The sequence below is a fragment of the Hemibagrus wyckioides genome, linkage group LG10 (genome assembly GCF_019097595.1).
Source record: "Hemibagrus wyckioides isolate EC202008001 linkage group LG10, SWU_Hwy_1.0, whole genome shotgun sequence".
In the NCBI taxonomy this organism is placed as follows: Eukaryota; Metazoa; Chordata; class Actinopteri; order Siluriformes; family Bagridae; genus Hemibagrus; species Hemibagrus wyckioides.
Window position 1 is genome coordinate 12,559,181 of NC_080719.1, and position 24,824 is coordinate 12,584,004.

At 37.9% G+C, this 24,824-nt stretch overlaps 2 protein-coding genes across 2 annotated transcripts; one reads left to right on the forward strand and one right to left on the reverse strand.

The window, feature by feature from the left end:
* Positions 1 to 5,270: 5,270 nt before the first annotated feature.
* enc3 (ectodermal-neural cortex 3) lies at positions 5,271 to 18,218 on the reverse strand. Its single transcript, XM_058401699.1, has 3 exons — positions 18,042 to 18,218; positions 14,778 to 16,570; positions 5,271 to 6,697 (listed from the first exon to the last, which is right to left on the reverse strand). The coding sequence occupies exon 2, from the start codon at positions 16,562 to 16,564 to the stop codon at positions 14,795 to 14,797; it is 1,770 nt and encodes a 589-aa protein (XP_058257682.1). The 5' UTR covers positions 16,565 to 16,570; positions 18,042 to 18,218; the 3' UTR covers positions 5,271 to 6,697; positions 14,778 to 14,794.
* Positions 18,219 to 21,348: 3,130 nt separating this feature from the next.
* timm13 (translocase of inner mitochondrial membrane 13 homolog (yeast)) lies at positions 21,349 to 24,764 on the forward strand. Its single transcript, XM_058401708.1, has 3 exons — positions 21,349 to 21,600; positions 22,147 to 22,215; positions 23,981 to 24,764. Exons 1-3 carry the CDS (start codon positions 21,481 to 21,483, stop codon positions 24,077 to 24,079), a joined length of 288 nt encoding a protein of 95 aa, XP_058257691.1. The 5' UTR covers positions 21,349 to 21,480; the 3' UTR covers positions 24,080 to 24,764.
* Positions 24,765 to 24,824: the final 60 nt, after the last annotated feature.

A 24,824-nucleotide genomic window follows, 5' to 3' on the forward strand; every position in this document is an offset into this window, starting at 1 on the left:
TACATGTCTTTAAAATTTTATTTTTACATCCATATTTTTGAAATGTAATATCCCTGGAACACAAACAACACCTCAGTTGTAAAATCATCCCTCTGTCTACCAAATAAAGCTGTATTAGATGTAAATATTTTATAAAATCCTCCTGCAGGGGTCCGAATTAAATCTCTGGGTGTCAGACAGCTGCTGCACCCCTACCCTGGGACAGAGCCATTAAACAAAACTTTACTAAGAAATATCTCGTAGATAATAAACCACAATGCTGAATACTATTTTATCTCCATTATAGAATCACTGCTTTTGTAAATTTCTCTAGGTAGAATTACATTTTACTGACTTAAATACTTAATAATACAGCCTGGGTTATTGGCTGATATCTGATGATTATAATATCTTAATATTTAGAATTCCTGAATTCTAAATATCTATTTATAGCTGAGTAAGAAGCTTGTTTCTTCTATCCTGACCTGATCAGCTAAAGATACTACATCTAGCGAGCTGATCTGGTTATCAACAATCTATATTTTCACTAAATGGAACGAGGTACTTGAGGTTGTATTTTATATACTACCAATTGTTTGTCATGTCTCACCTGTTTAAAGACACTTTAAATCACTTTGTTACTAATTATTCTATGTAACATCTTTCTTCTAGGACAAATTGTTCATTGTAGGTAAACTTTTTCAAAGAGAATTGTTTTTACATGAATATACAGTATAACATAAGTTCTATAGTTAAAGTTCTGGGGCAGTGGTAGCTCAAGTGGTTAAGGCTCTGGGTTGTTGACCGGAAGATTGGGCTTCAAGCCTGTTGGGCCCTTAACCCTCCCTGCTTCAGGGGTGCTGCATCATGGCTGACCGTGTGCTCTGACCCCAACCACAAGGAAGGGATATGCGAAGAAGGAATTTCACTGTGCAGTAATGTATATGTGACAAATAAAGACAACTTAAGTTCAATAACAGATTTATATTTATAAAAAGCTCCTCAGCTCCTCTGAGGTAATCAGAGAGTAAATCAGAGACTACTGGTTGTGGAATGGCAAGTTTAGACTACATTCTGCACCACATTATCAGTACATGTTGCTTTTTCAATTTAGAATAAAACACATTTTGAGTAACTACTGAGTTTCAGATGTCAGTGTCCTCATATCTAATTATGCTCATGTCCCAAAACACCACAGGTTCACCTTAGATATCTGAGAGTCTTCTAGGCCATCTGTGATCTAGGAGACATGGCCTGTGTGACACAACAGTGGCTCTTTCCCCTCAGACTCCTCCAGACATACTGATTGTCTTGTTTGGGAAACCACTGTGAGTAAATCATCTCCTGTGTACACATTCCTCAGGTGGAACCACACACTTCTCTACAAATAGACAAGATGCTGGCGGCTGATGTGGTGAGCGTTTAGGACAGAATAGATTTACTTTCCTGCTGTGATACAGATGTAGAGATATTGGGCCCGGTTTGGAGTGTGTCAGATCCAGAGAACTGTCATGTGTGAGTGAATATATTCTGCTTCAGGACAGTGTGCAAAGAAACAAACACAAAGAGGAATCACTAGGGAAGAGGAATAAAACGCTTCAGAATGTGCTGTTAAAGAGAAATAGGAAAACTTCGCTGTGGTAACAGTAGCTCCACACCATCCCGTCACTGATTATTTTCCTGTATCAGCACAATACAGAGGGTTATATTCTTTAAAAAAAACAAGTTTATGTAGTTGGCTTTACTCAGCAGCTTCTTTATTTGGTTTTCTTATCATTAATTTTCAGTACTCTCAGTACATTTTACCCATCATGCTTAGCCAGAGTATTGAGTAGCTAATAACATTTTAGGCTACAGAATTTAATGGAGATTAAGCTTTACTTGAGTTCATAAATTTAAAGAAGCTCAGTACAAATAAAAGTAAAGCTACCCAATAGGCATGTGCTGTGATTTTTATCATGCACATCATTGTTATACAGTGTGTCCCAAAAGTCTCTATATGGGGTAATTAACACTTTTTAGCAAAACATTTTCAAAAATATTTCAAGAGACATCTCTGTGTGTGTTTACAAAGAAATGACAATCATGTAAATGACGTTTTGTAAATACATTTACATTTTGCAAAAAAGATTTAATTTCCCCTATGTATGATGATGTCTTATTAGTCTTATTATAGCCAACATGAGGACACTTGCCTATTTACTTTTTTAGGCAAATTAAGACCCATTATTCTCAGGTTTTCTCTAACTTTTGTATAAAAAGCTTTCTGATTAAAATAATCATTTTTAAAACACATTACCCCACATTTTTTTGTTAAATTCTGGATTCTGATTGGTCAGAAGTTGTTGATGAATTTTCTTTAGGCTCTTACAGAAGTGCTGAAATTCAGAGGTTTATATTAATGTGCTCTTTTTAATACGTTATTGTTTCTATAGCAACAGCTCATACTCATAGTAGGGATTCATACAACAGATGCTTCACATTAACAGATTAAAAGAAAGCTCTGTTTAATAAGTTTAACATTTCTGAAAGAAGTCTCCAGTGTCAGCACTTTGGAACAGTCAGAGGTAAAGCTATTACTTTATTACTATTATTTTTATAAACAGATGAGATTTCAGACACCATGGTATCCACTTCAGGCTGTCAGGATGACCGCAGGATGACCGCAAGAGCCATTTATCCCACAGTGCCTTTAAATTCTTGATTCTGATTGGTTAGAAGTTTTATATAGTCTATTCAGGAGTTATGCAAGGAGTCTAAGGTGTCAGTGCTTTATAAGTCAGGTAAAGCGGTACTTTTAAGTTTCTGACATCTTCAGGACAGAGAAGGTTATTCTTTACAGTTTCTTAGTAACACGACTAGCTGCGATTTCCAGTCATGTTAAAGAGAGATTTGTAAAGAAAGGACTCTAGAGCTGCTAGAACAATGCGAGAGCACGACTGTTTATAGCTGCTATATAGATGTAACTACAAGCGGATAAAAAGTGTGACATGTCGTCCTTCAATATTGTTAGTATTTGCTAACCATTTTGTGGTATAAGACGATTAAAACACTAATTCAGTAATTCAGTTTCATCACAGCAAGCCGTGGTTGATTATTTTCCATCAGTATAATACAGTGTTCTTACTTAAAAAGTTCTGAATTGATAATAAAGCCGTAGATCTTAATTCACTGTGCTAAGCTATCATTTTCTTTTTCATTTTTTTAATACGTCCTTGTCAGGGGAGAAAGGAGAGGAGGTTAATCCACTATAATTTAGGACTTTGCGTCGTGTTGCAGAGGCAGTGGACTAATTTCCAACTCATTGCCCCTTTTCTGCAACCAGACACGAACTACCTCCTCCTTCTCCTCCTCCTCCTCGTCCTCCTCCTCCTGTCTTTTTGTCTCTTTTCTGCTTTTTGCCAGGCTTCAAACAGCTATTTATGCGTGCCGCTGTAATTGTGTCACTGGCAGAATCTGCTTGATTTCTTTTCCGTTTTTCATTTTGCATGACAATGGAGCTTTTCAGCAGCTGCCTCTTTTATAGCAACACACACGCACACACACACAAATGCACACACACAAATGCACACACACACAGACACACACACAGACATTAGGAACGAAGATGTTTCATCTAATGCCTGTTAGTGTGTGTGTGTGTGTGTCTGTGTGTGTGTGCGTTTATGTGTGTGTGCATTTGTGTGTGTGTGTGTGTGTGTGCTAGAGACACTCCATTTGTAAAGTTTTGGCCCAAAGTGAATATGATGTTAATTGAATTGATTTTATTCCAATTTACTTAATTTTTAAGTTGTGAACATCCAAACCTCCAAGTTTTTTTCTTTGAAATAACAAAATAGATTTATAATAAATTCAAATTCCCATGAATATTTTACTGTGCAGCTGTTCTTCAATTTCCTTACTGCATATAAATTACAGAATATTTTGACTCACAGTAAAGAAACAAAAAATAAAATAATAATCTGTCCAAAAGTAATGAAATATTTTCAAATGCTGCTTCTTTCAGTTCTCGCTCCAACGGTCAGTGTTGTTTGTCCCATGTGAGAGCACCCAGCTGTTTTTGGGCGGGTTTTCCATCTGGTGTCTCTCCTAACCTTTCCATCCTCCTCTTCTAAGAGGTCTACACACACACACACACACACACACACACGCTTGCTTCTCATGGGACTTGTGCTGGGCATGAGGCCAGCACTCTGTTGCTGTGACTCTGAAGAGTATGTGATGTTTATAAAACTGCTTTTATTCACTCTGTACACTCTTCTGGATTTAATTTCAGTTGTCATAAATCTAACTGGCATTTATTTTTTTAATCCCAGACACCTCCTGTTTTTTTTTTTTTACGGACCTGTTCATCATCTCGCTGAGTGATTTAAAAGGCACGCAGCACACCTTCAGCCCTAAAGCGATGAATGTGTCAAGCTCACAGCACCTGGCAGGAGTCTTCACTTCCCCAGTAGGCACATGACCAGCAGTGATGTGCGAAAGCCTTTATGCCTTTAAAGCCTTTATAAGAGCTATTGAATTCTTCGTTCTCATTGGTCAGAAAGTTTTTATATAACATTTTTGGAAGGAGTGTCCGGTGTCAGAACTTTGTAACAGAGTTAAAGCTTAAATGTGATTTTTTTTTCGACATCTTAAGATAGAGATAGAGGTGTTTTAATGAAAAGAGAGAGCATAGCAAGGAAACGAAGGTCAATAGCTACTGTAACACAAGTGAGAACAGGAAGTAACTTGTTTCTTCAATGTTTCCATAAGTTTAAATGTAACCATACACAGATAAACAGTACAACCCCTCATCCTTTTCTAACCAAAAACTAAAATTGTTGGCCAACTTCAGGAATAAATCTGTCTTGTTACTGAAAAAAATAATCAGCTTCCGTGTAGTAATAATAACCCTACTTCATCACACTGATTACTTTTCACTCCACTGTTTAAATGCTGTGGCTAATCTGTAAATATTGGCACCTCTGCACATTTCCTATATCAACACCTCCTTTATTATTCACCTTTGTGTATAAGCGTTTAAATCTGAGTTTTCCAGTCCCTTTCATAGCGCTCTAGCTCTAGCAGTTCTAAGTAGGCTTTTAGCTTGGAGATATTCTTTTATAACACCAAATTGCACTCCTGAAGGGCTTGTTGAGTCATATGTGTTAAATTAGGGAGTGCTAAAACCCAGAGTCAGTGAGTCACATCCATGAAAGGATGTGATGGACACCTGAAGGAATCTGACAGTTTATCATGTCTCACACACACACACACACACACACACACAGGAAAGAAAGACAAAACGGTTTACTTTTTAGATGTATCTTTACTGAGAAACAAACTGAAACCAGTAACATTTATGAACATTTGGCTAAAAAAAACGGGCAGAAATTCACAAATGGATGATTAATAGCACAGTGCAGAGTAGGGCTGAGCGATATGGCAATAATATCCCATCACAATACTTATTAAGGATCATAATGATTTGATTTGGTTACAGTGTTCTTACAAAACAGTAGAACCACATAAATAACAAAATGTTCACATTATAGAAATTTGTCTTTTTAGTTTTATTGCAATACAAATAGAGTAGCCTTCATTTATTACATGTTATTTTTTCAGTAGTTTACGTGTACTTGGGATGCTTTAGCATCATGCAGCTTGCTAAACTGGTGGCTATAAGCAATACTGATGTTACATAGTCATATCGCCCAGCTCTAGTGGAGATCTGATCTTAAGTGACAGACGTGTGAAAATCATTCATTCTATCAGACAGTGTTAATCCAGTAGCATATAGTAGCATAAAATAACATAAAAAGCTACATTAATATATAAAGTCTACATAAAATGTAGGCGACATCTGATATAGTATAATAATGAACAAATACAATGCTACAACAATGAACAGCTGATAAAAAATAACATTAAAGTAGTATATTTTCCTGTCATCAAGTTATCAAACACAAACGTTTAATATTTATATATAAAGTAGTCGTTTGAATATGAAATAACCAAATCCACCTCGAGATGGTGTGAAGAGAGCTGTCATATGATTCATCAAACTCCTTCAACGCATAATATTAAGCAATATGTTAAATATACAACAGCTAGGATCATTAACCCTGTATTTGTTGTGTATCCAGGCATTTATATCTCCCTTCATAACAACAACAAAGAGCCGCACGGGGCGAGACAGGTTTAATACATCACTCATTTCCTCATCCAGCTGACGGCGACTTGTGCTTTAAACCCAGAGCTGAGCCACAGCTTCCTCGTCCTGATAACCCACATTGTTGTTGCAGGCTAAATCCAGAACCTTCTAAAACCATCTTACACAGTGTTTCCCCTTTCTGTTTTAATGTTAAATTCTCAGACTGAAACCAAAACCCTCCTTTCAGATAAAGAAGGTGGAAAAAGAGGGAATAAATGGGCAGGCTTTAGACTCGACAGTGTGTTTGATGTGTGCAGAGCTTTCAGTCTTTCAGATTTAGTTTAGAGTTGAAGTAAAAGTCCACTCTTGATTTATCTCCTCCGTGCCGAACTCTCTACTTTTTCCCTTCTGAATTGGCAAGTGCTCCTTTCTTGTACCTTTCTTTTATTCCTCAGCAGGCATCTGTCTGTCTTTCTTCTTTTCATTCTTTCTTTCTCTTTTGCTGTTTTCTTTCCCCCACCCCCTGCATTCCTCAGCCAACAAGAGGACACATTCCCCTGCATTCCTCATGACACTGGACATCTAGAGAGACAAAAAGAGAGAGAGAGAGAGAGAGAGAGAGAAAGAGGTTGGTTAGGTAAGTCATGAACTCTGAAAAGCTGTCGCATTCCTATAAAAATCCAGCAAATGTGAAGAAGCCAAATCAGGTCACAATTCCTCTAAGCTCCTTACACCCCTTTCTGTATAATGTACATTACAGCGCTGCTGAACTCTGTTGATTTTTAATGATATGATATTGTTATTTCATTCACAAGCACCTGTACGCTTCATGCTCCATATAAACAGACTTGTGTAAAAATGTGTGTAAATTCTTATACATTTTTTTAATGTAAGGAAAGGTTTATTAACATTTAACATCTCTGACAGGAGTCTCAGTGCAGTGTCAGAGGTACAGCTGTCTTCAGGACAGATGAGTTTACACACAAGCTGTGTTTTATTTGTATTATTAACTTCAAGCGAGAGAAAAAAACAGATGCTGATGAAGGAACAACTGCTTACAGCTGCTACAATTTAAGTGAACTAACTTGGTTTATAGGCGTTACACAACATTAATTGTAACCAAAAAGGGATAAAAAGTAACAGATACGTTATATTTGTCTGTAAACCGCTGTGGTATAAAAGAAATAAAACACTAAGGGAAATGCTGTTATACATGCTGAAAAGAATTAACTTTGGGGTTAACAGTAACTCATCACACCACCCCATTGTTGATTATTTTTCCTATAACAGAGTGTTTTACTCCTTTCAGCTGTTTAAGCTAATATTCCAGATAATTCCCTTTCAGCTATATTTAAATAAGAATGTATTGTTATTACCGTATTTTCAGCTTGGTATTAACAGCTCATGTTTCCAACAAGATTATATTGCATTTTCTGTTTAATATGATGCTCACTAATAACACTGCATGTATGCCAAATTGATTTCTAATCTTTCTGGCATTTGATATTCTAATACTCGAAGTGCTATTAAAGAACAGCGTTAATCAAATCAGTCGTGTCTGACGGCATATTCAGTAATCACACAGCCCAGACAGCCATAACCCCAGCGGCTTCACGTGGCACCAGCGAGAAACACTTAACTGCTCAAATGAGGCTTCATTAGCTGAGCTGTCAGGACCAGAGGCTATAATAAACCTAGAAGCTTCTAGAAGCCTGATCCTACTGCTAATGCCGCGCTGTGTCATTATCTGTCTGCTTGTAAACAAGGGTTCAGACACAGCGTTTGTGCAAAAGCCACAGAAATCTTTGTTGTGTATGTGATAGAATTTCACATCACAGAAGTTTCAGATGGATATCGGTGCATGTGGAAAAATAAAACTGCGTTAGTCCATTAAAATAATCCACTCTGCTATGAAAACATTCCATCATAGAGACATGGTTAATAATGCATTAAAGATACAACAATGCCCAATGCTTTGAAGCGTCTGTCTCTTTCTGGGAGAAAAATATTGCACTGATGTGATGTACATAAGAGTTATAACATTTCAGCACAGTATGATTTCAGATGTTTTTGATGAATGATGTGCAACATAATGCTATTCAGTGCAAGTGAGCATTGTTACAATACCATGCTGACTTACAGCCTGAAAGTCTCACAACCTCTAATACTTCTTTTTTGTTCTTTTGTAGTTCTCGCAACACAACAATTTTCCAAAAATTGCTGAAAGCTAATCTATTAAATTCTTTACTGTATGTGACACATGGACTGAGACACTGAGGCCACGCCACCTTCACTGAGACAGACACACTGAGGCCACGCCTCCTTCACTGGGACAGACACACTGAGGCCACGCCTCCTTCACTGGGACTGACACACTGAGGCCACGTCTCCTTCACTGAGACTGACACACAGAGACCACACCTCCCTTAATGAGACTGACACAATGTCCCTTAATGAGACTGACACAATGAGGCCATTTAGCTTAGCTTCATTTAGACTGACACAAAGAGACCACACCTCCTGCACTGAGACTGACAGACTGAGGCCATGCCTCCTTCACTGAGACTAAGACACTGAGGCCACACCTCCTTTACTGGAATTGACACACATAGAGGCTACTTCATTTGGACTGACACACAGGCCACGCCTCTTCCACTTATACAGATAAATGCAAAAGCCATAGCCTCAAGTCCTTTAGGGTAGATGTATATTTGGATAGAATTATTCATATTTTAAGTTTTTTACTACAGGACTAAAGTTCACAACACACACTTGAGCTTTGAGTACTATTTAAGTATCCATGAGCTTCTTTACTCCACGTTCAGATTATTTTAAGCAGTTGGACTTGACACATGCACCAAGTGTCTTAATTTAAGATGCAGTGTGGAATGAAACACAGCCAGTGTGAGAATAAACCAGTGTGTGTGTGTGTGTTTGTGTGTGTGTCATAGAAGGTCAGTTGTGTGTGTGTGTGTGTGTGTGCTCATCTTTCCACTTGCAACTCAATGTACAACCTTTGGCCTGATTTACAAAAAACCAGAAAACCAGAGATTCCGGTTGCTCAGGTCATAGCTGGGAGTGAGGCTTCCTGAGAAACTGTGGCATGCTAGCATGATGAGTTTTGCTAGCTCAGCTTTTAGCATTTACTCATAACTCACATGACAATGTAAAGCTTCAGGTTCACTGAAATTAGCAGGCTGTATTTCCTTATCCAGTTTCACTAGAAGTTAAAGCTATTTACACAACAATAATTTAGTTGAGTGACAAATTCTCCTTGGACAGTCAATTGTTAACTTGATCCCAAGCCTTTTTTTTATTTCTTTACCTTGATGTACTGATTATCATAAAACATGTATTTTAATTTTACAAAATAATAGTTTGCCTAATAATAACTAGATTGCTATCAAACTTCTGTCAGAGAAAACATCTTCATAGTAAAGAGGACTAGTGGTTTCAATTTATTTTAGCATTAGCTAAATCAAAGTTACATGAATAGATATCTAAGGTCAGCTAACCTCAGGTAAAATGTTTTGTTGGCTATTGTATTAATTAACAATAAAATAGCTTTAGGCATTAGCTAGCTTGCTTGGTTATATTTGCTATGTAAGATTGCTAATGCAACATATAACACTAGAATACTGTGGTTATAATATTAAATACAGACCAAGATGCTTACTCTGTCTCTGTGGTTTTATATGATCATATGATACTGAATAGCCAGTCAAATTCATGCTAACAGTAGGTGCTGTTTTTTCTATTAAATAAAACAGACATATTAGTAAATATTTCAGTAACATTATCATGATAGCTGCCTAATATTTTATCACTGCTAACAGAGAGACTGTAACCTCCATATATTTGAAACTTTATTCATGGTTTATTCTGCTGCCTTTCAGATGGGACTCCCTTAATGTTGGAAGCTCAAATGCTGCCTAACAATAGACCTTCACAGACACTTGACTTACAGATCTTTTTTATTAAGATGATTTATTGTGATATATTGGATAATCAATTATCAGCACATGTTTATACACTAAAATAATACGATGTAAAAGAGATGCGAGAGATTTGGGTTGTTGGCAGCAGATTTTTGCCATGTCACACTTCTCAGGTCTCGAGGGACACGGGGGTGTGGAGTGCAGACTCCTGCATCAATAAACTCAATAAACATCAAGTAACGGCTGTCAGGCTGCTCATTTGAGCCATGCTGAACACATCTGCTCCCCAACACACACACACAAGCCATGCTGCTTCATAATGAGCAGGTGTAATTACAGCATGCGAGCACTCGCATCCATCCATCTCTGTCAAAGAGCTGCTTCATGAATTTGCATTAGCTTGGACAAACCTGTTTAAAGTGTCAGGAGGCCTGGGTTGTCCTTGCTGAGCTAAAATAACGGCTGTGAAAAGCCAGTCACAGACAAAAGACGATCCTGTTTGGACTGCGTTGACAGCTATTTTAATGTACGAATCAGAGTCATTCAATTCACTAGAGTTATATATATATATATATATATATATATATATATATATATATATATGTAGGTAGATTTAGTTCCAAAATATACACAAAATAGTAGCCTAATTTAAAGCACCAGTTAAACATGTTTAACATGTTTGTTTTTGTTTGTCCAGCTTTGTCCAGCAAACTTCTTATCTGACTGCTTGTTCTCTGCCCATATGAAAATGGGGTTCTCTAGTTTCAAACAGATGAACCTTTCTGGCAAACTGAATAAAAAGACGAATGTATGCATAATTGGTTATATCCTGAATGTAATTGTATGGCTAATGTGTAATTATGATTAATTGTGGCAGGTGAGTTTTTATGACTGGTAGCCACATGGGCGACTGTGTCATTTTTCTGGTTGAAGCACGACAGGAGTAAAATCTTTATGCAAATCTGCTTGTGCTTTAGCCTCAGGCTCAGGACACCATGTGTGTGTGTGTGTGTATGTGTGTGTGCCCAGTATGTGCACAGATGTGAGAATAAAAGCCCTCTTTCAGTTGTCTTTCTCAAGTGGCTTTAAAATAGCGCACACATTAATAAAACATAAGTACTGAGTAAGTGCTGCGAGCAGGGCAGCAGCTGAAATGAGCCACGTGACCCTTGACCCGGTTCAGGTGTGTCACACAACAAACAGACGGCTTCTTTTAACGCTGCTTTTCCTGGTACTGATTTATTTTCCAGTGAACTGGTTTAAAGGAACCATGCCGAGGCGTTATATATCATAAAAAATACTGTTCAATATTGACTCCATATAGAAAAAGTTGCTTCTGGGTGAAAAAATGAACATTAAAAATGTGTTCATTTATATCACCCTATTGTACAACAGATGCTACAGTTACATTTCTTTCTGTGTAACAAGAAAGTATCATTTTAGCAATGTTAGTTAGCTAACAACATTTGAGAAATATTAGCAAATGTGTGCATTTACATTAAAACACAACTAGCACGTTATCTGATATTGTACTGTATTATTCAATACAGACAGAGGTGAAAATATAAATCACTGGTATAAGATTAATGATGATATTTAGATGATGATGTTAGCGTAAAAGTTAGCAATGAATAGTTTTTATGTTTTAAATCAGTAAAAATTACTTGCTGCAAGTTATCTTAGCAGTACAGAATTGAGTGTATAAATGACTGGCATATGTGTGAAACGAAATATTTTTTAAAAAATATTTATGGAAAAACTCCAATTAAAAGCTAGTAATGCTTCACACTTCATTCAATTCACTGGACATTGGGTTGTTTTTACACTGGCTGGCTAATGCGGGTGTGAAGATACATGTTTGAGAATTTTATGTGCGTACATTTTTATGAAACAGGTAAGATGAACAGACCTGTTTACTCTCGCAGGAGAGTATTTCAGTATTTTCCCCTCAAGCTGACAGCTTTGAGCGCAGGTATTTTTAGTTTGGAGCTTCTGGCTGGAGTAAAATATAGTTTCTTCCTCCCTCAGCCTGCGTGCCTTTCTCCTCTGCCGTTACAGAATAAGTATGATGTGCAAAAAATCAACACCAAATTAGCAGGCTTTAAAGCAACAGCACAATAAAAATGCGAGCTGCAGGCTTGTGGATTCATGACCCTTCGGCAGGTCTCCACCCTGTCCATCTGTTTACAGCTGAGGGACAAAAGACAGTGTGAGCACTTGCTATGAAGTGCGTGAGCGTATACTTCAGGAAGGCAGATTTGAAAGTGGACTATTTTGTAGATTTCGTGTTAGAACTTCATTATTGAGGATTTTCTATAATGAGAAGACTTGTGTGGAAATGTAGCAGTACCAAATGCTTGAATCCTTTTCCAGTATTAGCTCACAAAAAACACCAAGAAAGAACCATCATTCCTCTGACTGGCAGGTTTGTGACTCTGAATGATGAATAAGCACCTGTTTTTATCATATTACTTCAGTCTGACGTCTTGCAATAAGTTAGTAAACAAAGTATATTCAGATTTGGTGCTGAATACAAGTAAAATTCAAAGAAAAGACCATTTCTGGTCTTCGGAAATTCTTGCGAATCCTCTTTCTTACTACATGCCATCTAAATGTTAAAGACAAAGTGTGCACCATCAAAAAACCTTAAAAAGCTATTTTTGTTTACTCTAGGGCACCAATCAGCTGTCTTCTCTAGCATGTTTGTGAGGTTTTGCCAGTGAACAGACAGCTGTTTTTGGTCGTATTACAGTTTTGACGCCTTCTTGTTAACTGGCCCTGATTTAGAGTGTTTAAACAGAAGCAGTAAGCAGTACTTTTGGTCAGCTTTGTTTACATGTAAAAATGAGACACTTTTGGCACAATAGCTGAAGTATTCTGACTCTTGAATCTTCTTTCGGAGAACAATCCTACTGAGACAACTAGGAATACTAGGAAGTGATACGTTTCTGTGTACAATTCAGTAGTTTTTTTATGTGTCCTATAATTTGGAATAACTATAAATTTCCTGTTGACATCAGTTAGCAATGCCAATGACTGAGGTACAGCTGTGCTGATGAAATATAATGGACAGAGATAGCCAACACCAGGCCAGGTGTAGTTACCACACAATAAAAACGTGACCTGAGACAGACTACAAAATGTATATTTAATATTTTCAATAAAGCGCTATAAAGTGATAAGTCACTTGTGTTGTGTAGTTTTTCGCTCTTGGGCATTTAGTCACCACTATTGATGTTTCTTTTGGGTGTGGCCTTTCCAGAATTTTTTTTTTGGTAATATAAATGGTAAAAACTATATACTCAAAAGTTTTTCAGTATTCAGTAACAAATTAAATAGTGTGTTAGCATGTTTTATCTGTATAAAACTGTACAAGCTACACACACTAAACAGAGACACTAATGATCTCTGCTACTTCCACCTCTGCTACTACTACCAAGGTTTATTTTCTTTATAACATCTCTATACACATTTAATAAGAGGTTATATATGACAGGATAAAATGAATTCATTTTAATCATTTGAGTTATTCGATTTAGAACATCAGACCAAATTTCAGTTCAAATGTCACCTGTTGCTGAAATGGCGGCTTTGTCGAGCAGGTACATAGGACATGAAAGTTTGCCTCTGGTGCAACCGGTGTGGAATGAAACTTTTGTTAAATGGAAGTGTAATTGCCAAATGTGACGCACATCTCACTTGCATCAAAAAACCCCTTAGAAGTGCATCCAGTGTGAACTACCCTTTACACAGAAGGTTTGTTTACACATGCACACAAGATTTTTATCTATACCTAGACAGAGTAAATACTGAGATCTTTGGCAAAGGAGCTGATGAATTCTGACATTCTCTTCCCTGAAACTATCCCACCTTAAATCTTACTCATACCAGGAAAAGAAAACTAGCCTCCTTTTCTAACATGTGAGTGAAAATAATTCACATTAACACACAGAAGCATGCATTTACCCTGAAAGTCCAGTTCTGGCAACATGGTTGATGATTTCAGACACTCTCTTGAATCCTCTTCCAAGTCAGCTTGCTAATTCTAGCCGCTTCAGTCGACAAGTTTGCATGTCAAAGCCAAACCAGCAGCTGTTTTCAGTTGTTCAGTTTCAATGTCTTCCTGTTCTAACACAACCTTATTTGGAACTTCTTTCACAGAAGCCCAGCTTGTTTTCAGGTTTGTTGACCCTTCCAAATATCTCGAGCAAGTTTATTCAGGATGTTTGTAAGTGTAAATATGATAAGTGTAAATATAGTTATTTTATGGCGACATACCTGACTGAAAAACTTGTTCTGACAAATATGGCTTCTGTTGTTCACAGTATTTTAAAATGTACTTCTTGATTTTAAAATTTTATAAGATAAAGTTATCTCCTTCAGGAGTAAATGCAGAGTGGTTAGAGGACTCAGTGAGCGAGAACCTGAGCTTTACTCTGCTTTAACTGACTGAAGTCTCTGCTCTGTAATTAGCCCCTGTTTATTCTTTCAGATGCTATTAACTGAGTTCTTCTTTTTTATTTGACACCCAACAGCATTCATTAGGGGTAGAAATCGTTAATTATCCAGCACTTCTTTCACACAAGATTTTTTAATCAAACCACATCTGATAAAAAAAACATCAATTCATAGATCAGATGAGGAACTTGTATCTATGCAGGTTTTTTTAGCTTTATATTATTACTGTTTTTTATTATTATATTTTTCTGTGAGCTCCTACTTACCAAACTGGTTGTCACATTCAGGAGGGCAGGTATCTCCAGGTGCTTACAAACGCAGTGGGAATTAGGGAATACGGAACGCTTGTCACACTGTCCCAGGAGTCAGATGAGGGGTCGTAACAGTCTAGTGTTTTACACCTCTGAGCGCCGCAATACCCTCCAACCACGTAGAGTCGGTTCCCTGAGGCTACAGCATGGCAGCTGATCCTTTTGGCTGTGACGTCAACAAATTTAGTCCACTGGTATGTTTCGCTGTTGAACCGATATGCTGAGCCTGCTGAGAACTCTGTGTCTCCGCCGATGACCACTATGTGATTGCCGACGGCTGCCGCTGCCGTGTAACGCCAAAGCTGAGGACAAGCTGCTGGCACCGTCCACCTGTTCTCACAGGGGTCAAAACATTGCACCTTGGGGTACTTGTCCCTGTTCACACTGGTTCCACCAAATGCAAAGAGCTTGTTTTTGGTTCCCACGACAGCAGCATTGCTCACACCTTCTCGAAGAGGTGCAACTAGAGTCCATTTGTTAGACTGTGGGTTGTACTGTTCCACCTGTTTGAGTGAGACTGACGGAGAGGCAGGAAACGAGCCTGACAGAGAAGTGTGGCCTCCTACAACATACAGGACATGGTCTAATTCAGCTGAGCCATGTCCAAATCTGGCCACAAGCATCTGCGCAGCCTTGGACCATTCGTCATGTAAGGTGTCATAGACCCAGACATCTTTGGAAGCACCATTTTCCGAGCCTCTGCCTCCTGTGACATAAACTTTACAGCCAATAGCACAGGCACTGCACTCTTTTCGGGGACTGGGGAGGTCTGTTTTGGGCATGATCTCCTTTGTTTTGTGGTCAATCATGTACACTTTGTCACACATAAAAGTCTGGCCTCCCAGGAGCAGCAGAGCTTGGCTGACTTTCCTGGGTCGAGCACAGAAACCAGTAACTACACCGTCATTCTGGAGGATCTTCATCTTGCATCGTACTGCATCTTCGACAATCTCTCGACACACTTTATCTCCCATGATCAGCTCTTCAGTAACAACATTTTTGAGCAGGTAGGTCTCTGGAAGGAGCGCCAAACGCACACAGCGCAAGAGCTCAGGCAAGTCAGAGATTCTCCTTCCAATATCAGCTTTCACCCAGTCTATGACTGCTTCATACACTACGCTCTCATCCTCCACCTCAAGCTCCTCACTGAAGATCAGCTCCTGAACTTGATCTTTCGGGAGGTTCAGGAAGTCCTCGGTCCGGTAAAGGGTGGCGAAATTCGCCAAGCACATGCGCCAGGAGAGCTCATAAAGCCTTTGGCACTGATGTGCATCAGAGAGGAGCATCATCCCGAGGCAGTTTGAAGGGTGCAGGTTCTTCTCAAGGAACTCTGCAGAAGCATCTCGGATATCATGGAACTGCAGCATGTCCCCGGCCTCAAGCAGTGACTCAGCGTTCTCCTCGTTGATGATGATGCGAGCAGAGTATGCATAGTCCAACAGGAGCTCCAGGACCTCTGGGTGCAACGAGTCATGGAAGTTGACTTCTGCGTCTCGGGACTCCTTGAGTCCACCATTAAACATGGCTTCAAAATAGCGACTACAGGAGGCCAGGACAGCTCGATGACACGGGAATGCTCGATTTCCAGCCCGGAGGATGACATCGGTGAAGACGCAGCGTTTGCGCAGTAGGTTCAGTTGAGTAAGCAAGCTTTCAGCGTGCGAGGTCTTGTGGAACAGGTGGATGTTCATGGAGCCGGAGCTCGACCTGGACTTGCGGTTTTCATGGCTACTCACAGACATCTTTGACTAAAATTTAAAACAAACAAACAAACAAACAAATAAGTAAACAGAATAGCAGTTCTTTCAATATACTATTTTATACTAAATATTTTTCTAATTAGAAACTGTACAGTATTGATGAGCATGCTAATGCTGTTAATAGGTTATGCCAGTGTTTGTCACTGTAGCCTACGAGGCATAATCAAGGGAATATTATTCATAACGTTTTGTTAAAGCTGCTATATTTATAATTGGGTTATTATAGTTATTAGTCCATTTGACTTGAATTTAATGGGTTCAATGCAAACCGCAATAACTCTGAAACAACTCCAGCTTCACCATAATGTGTTCTGTGGGTGGAAAGTTCAGGGAATAAAATGCTCTACATTATTGTACTAGTTGAAATAATAAGTATAATATTTGAACAGTTGGATTATAAAAGAAATCGGTCCTACGTGGGTCCATGAAATATATGATTCACTTACTGCAAAAAAAATTTATACAATATACTATTATGTTCAACAGGCACAGTATTATTTTTGTAGACAATTCAAAATATTTGTTCCATTTAAAAAGAGACATCATTTTTAGGCAGCATTTATGGTTGCTAGATTGTATGTTTGGAAAGCGGCATAAAGACAACTAGCTTCTAGAGTTCTTTAGTTTGGAAAAATCTGAAGTCAGGATCATGTTTCTGTCTCTTGGCATGAGGGCATGCTTATAATTCGGTGCTAAAACATTACCCTACTATTGTGAAATTTAATATACTTGACTTTACTGCTTATCTCATGTGGAAAAATTTAAAGACGGAAACTCCTAGTGCAAATGTACCAAAATGAAACCAACATGGAGTGTGATCTGTTCTATGGTTAACATTTTGCATGCTTTTGCATAAACATCAAATAGCAAAATCATTGGGTGTGTGCACCTGCAATTACACACACACACACACACACACGTTTGTCTTTCTATTCTTTTGTGGACATTCCATCCTCGTAAATTATTAATGCAACTAATTAATGCTATGCAGTTACCCAAATCTAACCTTAACGTCAGGACTGAAGGAAACGTTTTGGCTTTATTAGAAAATCAATCAAACAAACAAACAAACAAACAAACAAACAAAACCCTTTCTTCATGCCAAATATCCTCAAACGGTCAAAACGATCAGATATTCCTATCCTTGTGCGGATATTTGTTCTCTACCATCACACACACACACACACACAGCTCCCTTATCCAAGCAGTTCAGGTTTATGACTCAAGGATCATTCGTTGTTCCTCTTTGAACATTTCTTATCGCATGACTGCGGTGAAACTACAATGTACATAACTGTACATATACAGTGTATATAACTGACAGTCATGTAACACTAAGAAATAACATTAAGCTTAATACATTTAAATAAATGAGTTAATATGACTAACACAAGGGGCTGAAACTGTCCTTAATGAACACACACGCTGAGCTTTTCTATGTCACACAGCCAGGTCTTACCTTGTTTCTTGTCTTCTTGTCGCAGTGAAACTTTTAGCGTCTCAGTAAATTAGTGTTCACAAGTTCAGCCTCCTGGTTTCCTCGATCATGACTTTACCCCGTGTGGAAGGAGAAGGACACATTTCCTGTCTCGAGTGAAGAAGAGTCAGTGTGAGTCTCTCGGTGCGCACAGCTGTGTTCCTCTGAGAGCGCCTCCTTTAGCTCCTCCCCTTTATGAATATGCAAAACTACACCCAATCACAAAAAAGCCGAGCACACTGCCCACAGGACTATTAAAAGTATTATCGTTTTATTATAGATCCTTTTATTTATTAAAAAGATACGTATTATACAGATTCCTGTGGTAAGATAGATAGATAGATAGATAGATAGATAGATAGATAGATAGATAGATAGATAGATAGATAGATAGAGGGGAAGGCTTTCCACAAGGTTTAGGAGTGTGTTTATGGAAATTTTTGACCATTCCACTAGAAGCGCATTTGTGAGGTCAGGTACTGATGTAGGACGAGAAGGCCTGGCTCACAGTCTCTGCTCTAATTCATCCCAAAGGTGTTCTATCAGGTTGAGGTCAGGACTCTGTGCAGGTCAGTCAAGTTCCTCCACATCAAACTCACTCATCCATGTCTTTATGGACCTTGCTTTGTGCACTGGTGTGCAGTCGTGTTGGAACAGGAAGGGGTCATCCCCAAACTGTTCCCACAAAGTTGGGAGCATGAAATTGTCCAAAATGTCTTGGTATGCTGAAGCATTAAGAGTTCCTTTCTCTGAAACTAAGGGGCCAAGACCAACCCCCGAAAAACAAAACCTGAATTCAATGATTTGGAGGGGTGTCCCAAAACTTTTGGCAATACAGTGTAGATAGATAGATAGATAGATAGATAGATAGATAGATAGATAGATAGATAGATAGATAGATAGATAGATAAGAAATGTACCATGTAAAAACTTTGCAAACACATATGCACATTGTGTTATATATTACTTTACTTGTGACGTTAAAATGATTAGCTCTAAATACTTTGAAGGGTCAAAGATTTAAATCCTATTCACCTGTGCTGTGAGGACAGGTCTGTCAAAGTTTGTCTGAGGATTGTGTGTGTGTGTGTGTGTGTGTGTGTGTGTGTTCTACCCATGTGAAAGCAAATGATTTCAAAGATGAGATTCACACTATGATAAAGCGAGCCCATATTTCCCCAAAGACCACCATCACTCCGTAGCCACTTCTGAACACTGTTAGATCTCTCTGAGCAGTCAGCTGTTGGGAGAGAGAGAGAGAGAGAGAGAGAGAGAAAGAGAGAGAGGGGTAGACATGACTCACCGTTTGGCTCACTGAAGCAAGTCTCCAAGTCTTTTATCATAATTTGACATTTTGCTTATTTGATATTCATTACACAGACCACAGAAGTCCTGAAGGATTATAATTCACAAAGAAAAATTAGCCTGACTAAACAGTCATGAGTGTTATTGTGCAAATTATTTTACCTTTAATACAATCCAAATTCCTGAACCTTACACTTTAATCATTTTTTTCCTTCTCTAATCTCTTCAGGTTCTTTGTACTGTATTTTTATGTGTTTATGTAATTAAGACCATAATGGAAGTTAATATTATATGACAGACTGAGTAACAGACAGGGAATTACAGCCTCAGGACATGTTTAAGACCCCACCGCAGCTGTAACGTGCGTCTGCATGTCTCAGTAATGAGATTATCCACATGATTGAACAATACTGTTACGCCTGTCCTTCATTTGTATAAAAACAGTGATGGTGAAGTTGTTGGTTTTTCAGTTTTTTTCTGCTTTTTATAATATATGGATTTAACATGTATATATAATCCCAAACTGGACTGCTTATAGCAAGAATTTCCCTCATGGGATCAATAAAATCTATCTATCTATCTATCTATCTATCTATCTATCTATCTATCTATCTATCTATCTATCTGTATGTCTGTCTGTCTATCTGTCTATCTGTCTGTCTGTCCACGTATCTGTATCTTCAGGCTTCATTGTTTTTGCGCACATGTCCTGAAGTGTTTATTGCTCTTACACCACCTCAAGTTGTCAATGATTCTGCATATTTAAGAATGTGATCTATTTACATATAGTTACATTTCATTTTGTGTAATGCCTGCTAAAATAGTTTTTGTTCTCAGTGTAGTTAGAGTGGCTATAAACAGTTGATCCCCCATCAGCCTCATTTATATCTCTCTCTTGAAGATAATAAGACCAAAGTGTGAGGATACAGAATTTAACAGCTCTGTTGGATAATAATATATAAATGAAACATACAATGCAACAGAAGTACAAATACCCACAGCATACTTTCACACCCTCCACGTTATCAGAATATTAAAAAATCTGAATTTCTCAAATTTCTTTTAGTTTTAAATTTGAGAGACAAATATATAAATTCATATTTTAACATAGTATATCCGATTATTTAATTCTCTAAAGCCGTTTACTAGCCGTTTGACATTATTTAATTGTTTTCCTCCTTTCCTCCATGGGCCATACAGGGCTAAAATGTGTGGTACTCTACCGCCCCCTGCTGTTTACAATCTAAAACATAAAGTAAATGTAACTATACTCGCCCTGCAGAAAATGTTTATCCTTGGGACAGAAAGAAAGAAAGAAAGAAAGAAAGACAGAAAGAAAGAAAGAAAGAAAGAAAGAAAGAATTATTTATTTATTTATTTATTTATTTATTTATTAAACCGAAGCCACTGCCTGACCTTAGTGTAGCATTAACTTTTCTTTTTTAATTATTTGCTAATGGACAACTTTTTTTATTTTAATGTTTTGTTGTTGTTTTGTTTTGATTTTGTTTTTGTTTTGTTATATTTTGCTAAGACAAATTTATAGTCTTCAAATTTATTCAGTTGTCTTCAAAAACTATTCAAGAAATTGTTTAATTCAGCTTGATTCACTGTATGACAAGATACGCCGCTTCAATTAAGTTCTTTCTCTTTTTATTTAACCAATCTACTTTATAATAAATGTCACGTTGATTTTAATGTAATAGAACTAGGGGGAAGTGACTTTATATATAGCTAACACAGAGGAACTTATTTGAATTCTGTAAATAGAATACCAATAAATAAAGTATATATGTACTTAAACAGCTTAATAATCGAATTTTTGGACTGTGTTCATTTTCTTTTAATGAAAAAAAAAAATCGTGCTTGCTGTTCTTTCTAGAAAACTAATTAGCACAGTTCTTCATGTTAGCCTCATAGCACCTAATGACTACATTTCCCATCATCCTAAAAACTGGGCAACGACAGTGTCAGAAGTAATTCCGGTGCATCTCAAGGTCATTGAGGAAACGTTCACGTGTGTGAAGTCCGTAAAGCTCCGGGCGAAGTGTAGGTGTAGGTTAGTTTATTATACCTTATTTATTAAAACAAGACAGACATTTAATTAAGGAAAAAGATGGTTAGCTTTGGATCAGATTTTTCCTCCGGATCAGGAACGGGGAAGATGGACACAGGCGCCATTATGGAACAAGTGAAGGTGCAGATAGCGGTGGCTAATGCTCAGGAGCTGCTGCAGGTCGGTGTACCGCTTAGCTTAGCTGCTACTAATAATCTGGCTCGACGTCCTATAGGGCAACATTTACATAAATCACATTTTAATCCTGCTTCGCATATTATACTGGTTTTAGCACATGAGTAATGAATAAACCTGTATGTATATATGTATAAGCATGTTAACAGCTGCATTCTCAAATCATCTGTCAGGATCATACCATCAGTACACCAATAATAGTTTCATAAAATACTGTGAATAATTTTTAATAAATATCTGAAAGTTATATTTGAGTCAATCATCACAGTTTCAAGTTGTTAATGTTTATTAGGCTCCCTTTTTCTTCTTTGAAAAAGACATTTAACAGAAAAAAAATACTATATAGAATATAGAATCTTCTTATGTTTTCCTAATAACTAATATATTTTAATGATCTAAACTATTAAATTAGTAGTATTTCACTTTTTAATACGACAGATTTAATTTAAGATTATTTATTTATTTATTTATTTATTTTAGAACTTTTCAGTGTGAAATAATTGTGTGTGTGTGTGTTTAAATATATTTCAGAGAATGACAGATAAATGCTTTAAGAAGTGCATCGGCAAACCAGGCAGCACACTGGACAATTCAGAACAGGTACACTCTCTAGTTTTAACTTTCGGTGGTACACAGGGGTCAGCATGGGCACCCTGAATGGTCTGCGGTTATACAGCCCCATATGCAACACAGTGGGATGCACTGTGTATTCTGACAACTTTCTACCAGAACCAGCATTAACTTCTTCAGCAGTTTGAGCAACAGTAGCTCGTCTGTTGGATCGGATCACACGGGCCAGCCTTCGCTCCCAATGTGCGACCCTGTCACCGGTTCAACACTGTTTCTTCCTTGGACCACTTTTGATAGATACTGACCGCTGCAGACCGGGAACACCCCACAAGAGCTGCAGTGTTGGAGATGCTCTGATCTAGTCGTCTCGCCATCACAATTTGGCCCTTGTCAAACTCGCTCAAATCCTTACACTTGCCCATTTATCACATCAACTTTGAGGACAAAATATTCACTTGCTGCCTAATATATCCCACCCACTAACAGGTGCCATGATGAAGAGATAATCAGTTATTCACATGTCAGTTCTCAGAATGTTACGCCTGATCGGTGTACACTGTTTGAAAGTATGTGGATACCCGTGTTTAACAACTTATTACATGGCGACTGATCCAACATATTTAAACATCTTCATCTTAGAACTATTTCATTCATTTATATAAATCTAAATTTCTAAACTGCTCTGTAAAATGGTCACAAACAGATAAAAAAATTACCTAGGCATAATCATTCAAACCTTAACCAGTCAGGTTTCTTATCCAGTTAGATGCATAATCTTTACAGATTATTCACCGAACATGTAGAAAAATTTTGACGGTTCTGTCGATGCCCTACATGCATTTGACAAAAAACTGAATGGTCATACATGCTTCATGTGCTAGATTCAGTTTACTTATAAATGGTTGTTTCGTTTTGTTTGCAAATTGATAGTGCCAGTTAATAGTATATAACAACAACACAAAAATAATGGTCATCAGGACAAAGGGAGGATACAACATTTATCATTAGATGCTGATGATATACTTCTATTTATTTCCAAACATTTAGTCTCCGTTCCCCACAATACACACAACACAATATAGTTGAAGATATTAATAGATTTAATCCCCTTGACCTGGGATTTTAGTGGGAAGGCTGCGTCCGTAAACCAACATGAAGATCAACATGAAGATTCTGAATTTGAGAAATGACAGTCAGAGCCATTACACATGCATTGTAGAGGAAGAAAGGATCTGTCACTTGCAATGGATAACTATCTTCTGGAGCAGCCACACTGATTTTTATTGATCTAACTTGAGGGTAGCAGTACAAAGGAAAATGACCACAAAATTATGAATGCAAAAGTTGATTTTGCAAGCAAGAGATATGCAGCTGCCTTTCCAGTAGTTTCTGAGGGGAATCTACATAAATACATATTTTAGTATGTTTGAATGTACACCATATGACCCATGTCTGTTTTGCCCAACACATCATGTGATTTTTCTCTTAAACAGTTGTTGCATACTTGTACAGAATGTCTGTGTATGTGTGTGTGTGTGTATGTATATACTGTATGCGTGTGTGTTAATATGGAATTAATATAGCATGCATGTTAGAGTATTTGTATTCATTCATACTAATGTACCTAGATACACGCCATGTATGTAGTCTGTACATGCTAAAATACAATCATACTGATTTACCTTTGCTAAGACAAACTTGTTTGTATGTTCGTATTGTGTGTTTCTATTAACTTTAGTGTCTATGTATACATGTTAGTAATGACTTCAATCATTTATTTGTTTATTTATTGCAGAAGTGCATTGCCATGTGCATGGACCGGTATATGGATGCCTGGAACACGGTATCTCGTGCCTACAACTCGAGACTTCAGAGGGAAAGAGCGCGTATGTGATGCATGAGTTCCAGCTTGTTCTGCCTAACTGTGACTCGGCTCCCTGGATAAAGAGGCTTTGGCCTGAAAACACATTAAGCTGAGAGCCATCAGACGAACTGGGAGGTCCTGAGTTTTAGACTCAGAACAACCTTTAAGACATTTTTCTTCATTCTGTTAATAATTGGTGGATATTTTGCTTGATTTTATGTCATCATTGTTATAAGCTTCAAAACCATGTTGTAGGTCTAGAAATTGAGTGAATTAAGTTTGATCAGTGTTTAAAATCCTGTCGTAAGTGTGCGAGCACGTTTAGATAAGGCCGGGTTTTGATCGGTTGTGACTGAGCGGATTGTTAGTCAGATCCAGCCTGTGTGCACAGTGGCGCTTCTTTAGTTGGACTTGTCCTTGTGTGGACGCTACACCCTCCCGCCGGGATCGCCGAGTCGTCTCGTCTTCCCGTCCTCCGCTCCACAAACCTACTTCCTTTCACCATGGACAATTCAGGACCGTCTCTCTTTTCATAATTGTAGCCTCTTCGCGAGGACGCGCCACGCAGTCCTACTTTCTTACCTTCACCGAAACAAAATGCAATTGTCGCAGGTAGATTCTGGTTTGTCACACAATCTCCTGACTACAAAAGTGGGTTTGTTTAACCGCTGATCACTTCACCATGGATCCTGCAATAAAAGCAGCTTACATTGTGTACGAAGCATGTCAGATTTCTGGGAACAGTGTGTTTTGCCTCATTTAACCCTATGAAATG